Raw genomic sequence first — 10,260 nt, forward strand, 5'->3', positions numbered from 1 at the left:
AAAGTATCTACGGCCAACTATACAATATGACTGGCATGAAGTCAAAATGCAGCGCCCCCAACGTGTTTTATATGTATATAGTTACTCTGCATATTATAATGCATTTAATTTGAACGTCCAATATGCATTTAAGTGTAAGCGTTTAATTTTCCATGAACATTAATTAACATTCAAGAAATAAATGATAACATTTATTTATATAGTACTCCTTCCGCGTTAAGTTATAAAATATTTTTATACAAAATCTCATATATCAATAAATTTCATTAAATATGTTTAAAAACTTTATTTTTTTAAAATAAAAATATAAACTTTCAAAACATTCTTCATTAAATACATTGAAAAGAAAAGAGAATAGAAATTAAATAGAGAAAAAAGATTAACATTATAATAAGTCTATTTAATAAAATTTTAACAATTTTCTTAAAAATTTTTATATTTTAAGACATCAAATTTTTTTAAAAATATTTTATAATTTAAAACAAAGGGAGTACAAATATACAATTGCTTCATATAATCATGTGTCGCAAGAAACCCTCCTTCCTTATTAATTATGAGAGATAATGTATTACAAATTTTAAAAAAAATTATTTAAATATAAATAAAATTGAAAATTCATTTTATCTACAAACAAAATTAATAACTTAACTGTCTTTCTTTATTCTGAGAAGGTGGTTGAAAGTACATGCCTTATAATAGAAATAAGAAGAAGTACATCATCTTCAGGGACGAACGTAGAAACCAACACATGGGGGTAAAAATGAAAGCTATTTAAAATATGAGGGGCCTAAGACAAATTTTCACATTTTTTTGCAACTAAAATAAAAAATGTCCCAAAATTTTTCAAAGCACCAATTATACTGCGGAGGGCAAGGATCTCCCGCCCCTTACAGCCTGATCATTTTAAGTTAATTAATTATTTTTAAAATTATATATTTTTTATGTTTATTTTATTTAATATGATATCTCAATTAAAAAATTTTATTAATTACACCAACTAAATTAAGATTTTTTAAAAATATTTTATTAATTTTACCTTAAAAAGTTTAAAATGCCTATATCTTTCAACATTTTTTTCAAAAAAATGCTGTCTACTCCCTCAATCCTAAATTATAAAATACTTTTAAGAGAGATTTAATATTTTAAAATATAAAATATTTTGATAAAAATAAAATTTTATTAATAATAATTTTTTAATATTATTTTTCTCATTATATTCTCTCTTTTAATTTTTTTATAAATGAAATATTAAATAAAGATTATTTTTAAAAGCTTGTTTTTTTTTGAAAAAAATAAAGCTGTAAAGTATACTCAGGGAATTTTATTAATGTGTATAATTTTATTTAAAGGTATCTTATAATTTTGGGTAGAGAAAGTATTTCTTAAGGGAAGCAATAGATACATATATACTCCCTCTAAACCAAAGTATAGAACACTAGTAACTAATTCATGATCTTTAAAAAAAAATTAGTTGAAACCTTAACTTTAAAAAAATTATATTTTTTTAATTTTACCCTAATTAAATAATGCATCATTTTTTTAAAAAATAGTAATTAATGAAGTAAGGGTATTGTTGAAAAAATAATTATAAAAGCTACCTAATGATCTATATTTTGAACAAATTTAAAATTATAGAAGATACTTTATATGAGGCGAAAATATATAAAGCCCTCCTAAACTTTAAAATAGTTATATGTAACCTCACTAATATTTAAAAGTTTAAAATTAACCCTCATGATTTTTAATTTTTTTTTAAAAATATTTTATTGTTAATTATGTTATTTTTTTATGAGTGTTAAAATATCATTCAATTGAAAAATGCTATTAAACAAAAATATTATATTATATAACTATTTATAATAATTTTTTTATATTTTTTGAATGGTTGAGGCATTAATAATAGCCAAAATAAATGTTATTATTACCATAAAAATTTTAAATATTTACTTTTGTATTACTTTTTTCTCTTTTTTTGTTATCATTGGTGCATGGTTTTCTAGCATTAAAAGATAAATTAATCTAATATGTTGATATTTAAAATTTTAAATATTTTAGCAATGTGAATTTCACTAATCTAACATGAAAATATAAATAAAAATTTATATTTTAAAATAATAAAATCATGTACCATTGATAATAAAAAAATATGGATAAAACTTATATAAGCATAAATATTTAAAATTTTATATAGTGATAATAACTTTTTTTCGTTATCATTGCCTCAACTATTTAAAAAATATAAAAAATTTATTATAAATAATTATACAATATAATATTTTTTAGTTAAATTATATTTTAACCCTCTTGAAAAAAATAACATAATTAATAATAAAAAGTTTTAAAAAATAAAATTAAAAGTTAGGAGATTAATTTTAAACTTTTAAATATAAAGAGATTATATACAACTGTCTTAAAATTAAGAAAAATTTTATACATTTTAGCTTTCATATTATAGTCTAAAAGAGGTAATGCATTTAATTTTAACGTCCAATATACAATATACATTTAAGTGTAGGTGTTTAATTTTCCATGAATATTAATTAATAGACAAAAAATAAATGATAACATTTGTATGTATTCCCTCTACTTCTTTTTATAAGACATTTTAAATATATTTTATCAAAATAAAAAATTTTAAAACTTATTAATTTTATTTAAAAATTTAATAAATTATTAATTTTGCTCCTTTTAAAATACTCCCTTTTATCAAAAATATAAATATTTTTCTTTCGTAAAATTCAATTCAAAATATAAGTAGTCTAACATATATAAAAAATATTTTTTAATTTGCTCCTTATATTTACCAACCTAAATATTTATATAAATATTTTTTTTGGCCTGAATATATAAATATATATATTGCTTATCATGAAGTGTACTTATAATTGAAACTAGAAGTAAAAAAAAAAAAAAATACATATATATATATATATATATATATATTATAAAGAGGACCGAAGTAGAGTTCAAAAGTATAATTGCTTCAATCATACGCTGCATCATCAAATTAACATCCACAAGGATCAACATCATGTGTGTGTGGGGGATCTTCCCCAGAGGTGTGACGCCGATCCTGTGTATGGCGGTGATCATACTGATGGTAGTAGGAGCAGCCCCCCGCGGTGAAGCAGCTTTTAAGATTCCAAGAAGAACAGTGAACATGGCCAACGATCTGGGACGCGGTTTAGATCTCACCGTTCATTGCAAGCAGAAGGGTGAAGATCTGGGAGAGCATCTTCTTCATCCTAATGAAACCTACGAGTTCACTTTCAGGCCCAACTTCTGGGGCACCACCCTTTACTTCTGCCGCTTCTATTGGACCGGCGCTTCTAACTGGCTCGTCGTTTTCTCTATGCAGAGGGATCATGACAAGTGCCCCGTTGGCTGCTTCTGGAAAATCAGGCAAGACAAGGCCTCCAGGCTTAGCATCAAAAGCCATGCCTTCGACGATTGCTTTGACTGGACACCAGCTACCTTTATCCCTCATCTTTCTTAATTACTTCTGCACTGCAACTTCATACCTAATTCCCATTACTTCAATTTTAATACATCAAAATCTCCTCCCCCAATCCTTGATTTTTTCACATTTCCGTCCACTTTTCTTTTTCTTTTTAATATACATACACATATAATAATTTGTTGATTGGAATTAATTGAACGATCCAAGACTCACTAACGGAGAGCATAATCCGAGACACAGGTCCAACAATGATGGTATTGCCAACTGTACAGTAATTCAATGTTACTATACTGAATTTCCATAAGAAAATTACATGACCTGAAATTAAGCAATTATAATAATGGCCGCTACAGAGTAACACCGGACTAGGCTTGGCAACCTGCCATTATATATACTCTAATGAAAGAATGTACAAGAATCACATCTATTTTCTCGGGTTTTGACGACAACAATGAGCTGGTCAGCAGAAAAAAAGAATGATCTTTCGTTTATAAAGTTGAGACAAAAAGTTCCCGTTACCTCACGTACTCTCTTGCTCGTCGTCTTCTTTGGAAGCAAGATTCTCAAACTGAGATGGAGAAGTGGCCAGGTTTCCTTCTCGCTCGTTGGATTCTATAAGCATCAACACGACCTGGCGCATCGATGGCCGATCAGTAGGGTTCATGTTTGTGCAGAGCAAAGCAATTTTTAGAACGGTGAGCATGTGGTTCACGGTGGTTTGATCTTGGAGATTGAGACGATTGTCGAGCACACCAGACGACAGCTTGTTGTTATGGCTCCGAATGTAGTTTTTGACCCATGTCACCAGATCGCCTCCTTGCTCTAGCGGCTGAACCGGAGTTCTTCCTGTAAGCAGCTCCAGCAGCACAACTCCATAGCTATAGATATCACACTTCTCAGTGACCTTCATGGTGTATGCATATTCTGCCACACGGCATCATAGAGACATCAATACACAACAATTGACAGACAGGTAAGAAGTTGTCAGCTTCCAAATTTGAAACGCAAGATATCAAGGATTGCTGCAACTCAAAAATCTAAACAAGTGAATTAAGACCCATCAATAGATTTGTTTTCATATTTGACACTTACTCTCGAGTAAACATAACATTCAATTTTCAAGTGCAAGCAACGCAATTGTTTAGTTTATCCTGAGCTGAATTACAAAGAATAGAGGCAGAAAAGAACGAAGTCCACACTTAGCTAACAAATTTCTTCTAATTATTTGAGAAACTTGACTCGATCTTCATAGGAGTGAAACAAAGGCCTCATTTGATATATCTAATGGAAAAGGATAAGGAATTCATTACACGAAAATAATGATATGTAGTGGGCCCTAAGGTTCGCGGTGACATGTTTTAGAATTCTATCCAAATATTTCCACTCATTCCACTGACAGAGTAAGAGAAAGTCTACTATTATTAGAACAAGTCCTTTTAAAATCTAATCTCGGAATATCACATGCATGACGTGCGGTTATGTGTTGGTACATCGCAAGGTAATGCGTCAATTATCTTTTGCCAACACATTTGATAGGAGAGATTTAAACATAGAAGGTGAATTTCATAAGCCCGAAGTGGAGCTGTATCATATCCATATATAAGTTAACAGAGATATATAGCATCATAAATTAGTGCCCAACAAGACCTTCTTTTCCACCATTTTTCGGATACACCAGGGCAATTCATCTATGCCAAATAAATGGTGGAGTGATCAAATATGTTCTCTCATCAATGCCAGAGAAAGCTATTTCTGAGTTAGAAATTTTAAATTTTACTGAGCAAAATTCAAGATATGGATATTATAATGTAACTAACTAGGCAAAACAAATATAACGAGAAATAAAGACAAGATAGGAGCTTACCAGGAGCAATATAACCATATGATCCAGCAACTGCTGACATTGATTTTGATTGAGGCATGTCAATAACTTTCGCCAAACCAAAGTCACCCACGTGGGCCTCAAAGTTTTCATCAAGTAGAATGTTATTCGATTTTATATCGCGGTGAATGATCTTTGGTTTGCAGTCATGATGCAAGTAGGCAAGACCCTCAGCAGCTCCAAGAGCAATCATGAACCGAGTTGGCCATTCCAAAGTACATGCATATCCATGAAGTTGCTCCCCTAGGCTACCCATTGCCATGTACTCGTATAGTAGGAGATTGCTACCTTGGTGATAGCAAAACCCATACAACTTCACTATATTTCGGTGCCTTATCTTTCCAAGAGTTAATATTTCAGCCCGGAAGCTATTCTCGATGTTGTTCCCTTCCCTGTTGGATGCTAACTTCTTAACAGCAATAGTCTTTCCGGATGATGGCATCACTGCCTTATAAACTGTTCCGCAAGCCCCTCTTCCAATGACATAACTGTCATGAAAGTTGTTGGTAGCTTCAAGTAGATCATGGAAGGTGAAGCCATCTTTTGGAGGAAAATAGATATCTGAATCTGGGGTCGGAATCTCAGAATCCCTCAGCGAAGAAATAGGCTCAGGAGGACGTCTCATAAAATATAAAATGATTACTATTAGAACGAGAGCAACGCCACCAACAACTGTTGCAACAATAGTGATCATCTTGGTGCGAGAAGCATTAACATTTTGCATAGGAGGATCAGAAAGAGAAGATGGATTAGTGTTGCAGCCAAGCAGAGGAGCACCGCAGAGGCCATTGTTACCAACAAAGCTGCTAATTTCCATATTTCCAAATAGTGGAATGGAAGGTATAGGTCCAGAGAGATTGTTGTATGAGAAATTACACCCCATCAAACTTGAAAGGTTTTCAAATGTGCTGGGAATTTCACCACTCAGATTATTATTATTGAGAAGGAGAAACTCAAGCATATAGAGATTGCCCAGCTTATCAGGTATACTTCCAATGAGATTATTGTAACTGAGATTCAATGCAATCTGTAAGCTTGTGAGATTACCCAAATCAGGAGGTATTTCTCCAGAAAGTAAATTGCCACCCATCTGCAATGCAGTCAGACGACGCAGATTACCTAATGTTGGAGGGATATGCCCTGTAAGCTTATTATCTGAAAGCTTGAGAAGCTCCAACTGAGAGAGTGTTCCAAGCTCATCTGGCAGGGGACCAGCAAAGCTGTTGCGGCTGAGATCAAGTCGCTGAAGCTTCTTGCATCTAACAATTTCATGCGGGATAGGTCCAATGAAAGAATTGGATGAAACATTGAAGGTCACCAATTGAGAAAGGTTTCCTATTTCTATAGGCAACTCTAATGTGAAGTAGTTGTTAGCAATATGAAGCCTCTGCAACTTCTGGCACCTCCCGACCTCAGGAGAAATAGGACCACTGAACCTGTTCTGGTTCAGCTCAACGGCAGTAAGGTTCACTAGTTTGCACAGCTGTGAAGGGAAGCCACCAGTAAGACTATTTCCAACCAGCAGTAGCAGTGCCAACGTTTCACAATTCAGGATGCCAGTTGGTATATTTCCATAAAGTCGATTAGAAGCCAGATTCAACAACATCAAGTTCGAATTTCGACATAGATGGGGAGGTATCGTTCCTGTCAAGTGATTGTTAGAAAAATCAACCACCCAAAGAGGACTATAAAGTCCAAGGCTCTGGGGAATATTTCCAGTTAGAGAGTTGTCATTAAGTTGCAACTGAGACATTCGAGTCAAGTACTGGAACCCCCACGGAACTGGACCGGTGAGATTATTAATGGACAGGTCCAGCCTTGTCAGGTTCCTTAAGCTACTAAACTCGTTGGGTATAACACCGGATAGCTCGTTTTCAAAGAGAAAGAGCAAGTGGAGACCACTTATTTTGCTGATCTCAGGAGGAATATCTCCCACCAAAGAGTTTTCTGAGAAATCAACTTCTAATGCCAGAGAAAGATTCCCAATCGTCCTTGGAATGGTGCCATTCAATTTATTTCTGTAAAGGTACAACCTCCCCAGAGACTTGAGATTCCCAATCTCCTCAGGTATAGGTCCAACAAGAGCATTTCCATAGAAAGCAAGGGTTTCAAGGCTGGTACAATTCCCAAGCTCTTTAGGAATAAGCCCTGATAACTGGTTATTCCACAAAACCAGTTCTCTTAAGTTCTGAAGCATCCCAATCTCTGTCGGCAGTTCTCCTCCTATCTGATTTTGAGCAAGGCCAAGAAATTCCATGCTCCTACATCCACCGATCTCACTTGGCAAGCTACCTGACAATCTATTCCCCCCGGCTCTCAAAGTAGTGAGACTCTTGAGATTTCCAATAGAACGAGGCAGGGGACCGGACAGATTATTTGTGTAGGCCACAAGCTCAACCAGCGAAGACAGGTTTCCCAATTCTTCTGGCAGAGAACCTGAGACTATGTTGTTGCAAATATTCAAACGCCTCAGAAGGGAAAGCTTCCCCAATTCAGCAGGAACTTGTCCCCTGAATCGATTATTGTTCAAGAAAAGAAATTCCAAGCTCGAGCAATTTCCAATTTCATTGGGTATATTTCCCATCAGCCCATTGTCGGCAAGATTGAGATAAGTTAGATGCGTCAGACCTCCAATGCTAGGATTTAGTGTTCCGGAAAGATTCATTGAGCTCAAATCAAGGGACCAGACCACTGGATTATAGTCAGAAGTGCAATTTACGCCCGTCCACCCACAAGGTGTTTCATCAGTAGACTTCCAATTCGCCAAATGATTAGATTCGTCATGAAGACTGCTCTTCAGCTCGAGCAGGTGCTGGCCTTCTGTGTTCAATCCTTCTGTGATACAAAGAAGTAAAGTGAATAGCAGTAGAGTTGCCAACGCTCCCCTTTTTTTGAAATTCCCAGACATCATAATTTTTAATAGACCTGCAGATTGATAAACGAGCATTCAAATCCATGACACGGCCCAAAAGCTTTCATATTGCAATTAAAGGAAAGAAATAAACCAGAAACCGTGTAAATCACACACGCAGGCGATTCGTGATTCATTTTGCCTAACCCCCAATTCCATATGTGTCTGTGTGTGTAAAAGAGCCCTTGTAATTTTTTGAAAAATGATTAAATTAGTGAACAACTATTGGTAGTGAATATTAATCAAGGAAGCAATAGCTCAGAATTCAGAGTTGACAGAGACGACAAATCAGGAAGCCATTTCCACATCCAGAGAATCTTAATCAGCATGTCCATTCATTTGAAAGGGAAAGAAAGGAGATGAAGTGAAAGAAAGCCCTGACATACCTATCAAAGTCCACCATAATACCGTTACTCATCAAATAAAAGATAATAAAAGAAGCATCTCCAACACTTGGGATCAACTTTTTGAGAGGGAAACGCCGAGGCCTTGGAATTCATGAATCTGCAGACAAAAATAGAATATACCCAGATTGCCTTTTGGCACAGAAAGTAGGGGATCTCAGACGAGTCAGCCAAGATATTCTGGACAAGAATCCAAACCGCTTTACCGGAGGTCAGAGAAAGTAGAAATTTATTCAGCTCTGGAAATTAAAGGAAAAGGATCGGACGAAGAAGAAGGAGAGGAAAAGGAACGTGGCGTGAAAAAGTAAGAGGAAGTCGTGAAGAGAATGATGAGGAGTGGAAAGGATGTTTAGGGGGGTGAAAGGGGCAGGCAGAGAGGTCCGGGGTGAAGCTGAAATGGCCGACAAAGCATGCTTTAGATTATTTAGAGTTACTTGTGGTGCTGGAAAACTGTCACGCAGGCAGTGAAGAAGGAAATGGGAAAAAATCAACAATGGGAAGGTGTGGAGGAGTAGAGAAAATTGATGGGGACGGCTTGGCTGAAATACGAGCAGGTGGACTGGTGAGCTTGAACGCGTAAGTAGGAATGGCCCTCCGCTTCTTCTGGCCACGTGATCTTTGGAGTGAATCACTCCACATTTATCAATCCCTCCCTCCCTCTCGCTCTCTCCATTCTTCCCTGAGTTCCCTCAGCGCGCAATGATCCGTCAAACCTCCAAAACGCCGTCAAACCTCCAAAACGGGGGCCTCTCATCTAAAATGCACCTTTAAACTCAGCAGTGTTCTTAGTTTTCAGCAATGTATCAACCTCCTCTCATGAACCACAATTGTCATTCAGTTTTAAATAATAGCATGACTTGTTTGTTAGCATAAAAAGAAATTATGTTACTCGTGCTGTGTGTATTAATTCATTCATTATAATAATACCGGAGAAATTACTGGAAAATAAGTAAAGTTAATAACTTTAAAAGGTTGGCAAAAAAACAACTACGAGAAAGACGGCGTAGCGAGTTTACGTGGATCGCACAGAATTAGCTTCAAAACCATGTGCCATGGCGCCATTGATTTCCACTTTGTTTTCAAAAGGCCATTCACTCTTAGTTAAGCTCGATCATGTCTTCACACAAAAATAAACTGAGAGTTATACTCAAATCTTTCGCAACTGGGATTGAATCGCAGGAGGTCTATTCACAACGTAGTACAGTAAAATGAAAATGATTAGTTATTTTACTATGACCTTGACCATGCATGCTTTCAGTTCTTAACCTGCAACAAGAGAATAGATAAGTACTTCGTGTCCTGTTTATAAAATTTAGATTTAGATTTAATATTAGTTAATCATGACGGAGGTCCATGCCGTCTTCATTTTATTGATGTAATTAAATCCTACTTAAAGCTAAAAGGTCTAATTAATTAATATACGTCCATACATACATACATGTATGATCAGATCCAGAGTTGGGAAATCAGCATCCACCAACCCATCATGATGGGGGCGTTGAAAGGTGAGAAGAAGTTGGAGCTCATGTGAATGTGAATGTGAATGTGATGTGGCGTGCTTTTTCTGTGTTGGGCTCACTTTCTTACATCTTCAACACATTTT

At 34.9% G+C, this 10,260-nt stretch overlaps 2 protein-coding genes across 3 annotated transcripts; one reads left to right on the top strand and one right to left on the bottom strand.

Moving 5' to 3' along the window:
- The first annotated feature begins 2,982 nt into the window (after positions 1-2,982).
- Positions 2,983-3,585, top strand: LOC129308634 (S-protein homolog 2-like). Its single transcript, XM_054949899.1, has one exon. The coding sequence runs from the start codon at positions 3,032-3,034 to the stop codon at positions 3,494-3,496; it is 465 nt and encodes a 154-aa protein (XP_054805874.1). The 5' UTR covers positions 2,983-3,031; the 3' UTR covers positions 3,497-3,585.
- Positions 3,586-3,678: 93 nt separating this feature from the next.
- On the bottom strand, positions 3,679-9,332 carry LOC129308633 (probable leucine-rich repeat receptor-like protein kinase At2g33170). 2 transcript variants are annotated; one of them, XM_054949897.1, is made up of 3 exons: positions 8,640-9,332; positions 5,325-8,267; positions 3,679-4,384 (listed from the first exon to the last, which is right to left on the bottom strand). In XM_054949897.1, exons 2-3 carry the CDS (start codon positions 8,251-8,253, stop codon positions 3,981-3,983), a joined length of 3,333 nt encoding a protein of 1,110 aa, XP_054805872.1. In that variant the 5' UTR covers positions 8,254-8,267; positions 8,640-9,332; the 3' UTR covers positions 3,679-3,980. The 2 variants fall into 2 exon arrangements, with proteins under 2 accessions (XP_054805872.1, XP_054805873.1); XM_054949898.1 differs by having other exon boundaries at positions 5,325-8,177; positions 8,640-9,331.
- Between the last annotated feature and the right edge of the window lie 928 nt (positions 9,333-10,260).

The sequence above is a fragment of the Prosopis cineraria genome, unplaced genomic scaffold (genome assembly GCF_029017545.1).
Source record: "Prosopis cineraria cultivar Desert tree isolate PC_DT_omini unplaced genomic scaffold, ASM2901754v1 PC4, whole genome shotgun sequence".
NCBI classification, from domain to species: domain Eukaryota; kingdom Viridiplantae; phylum Streptophyta; class Magnoliopsida; order Fabales; family Fabaceae; genus Prosopis; species Prosopis cineraria.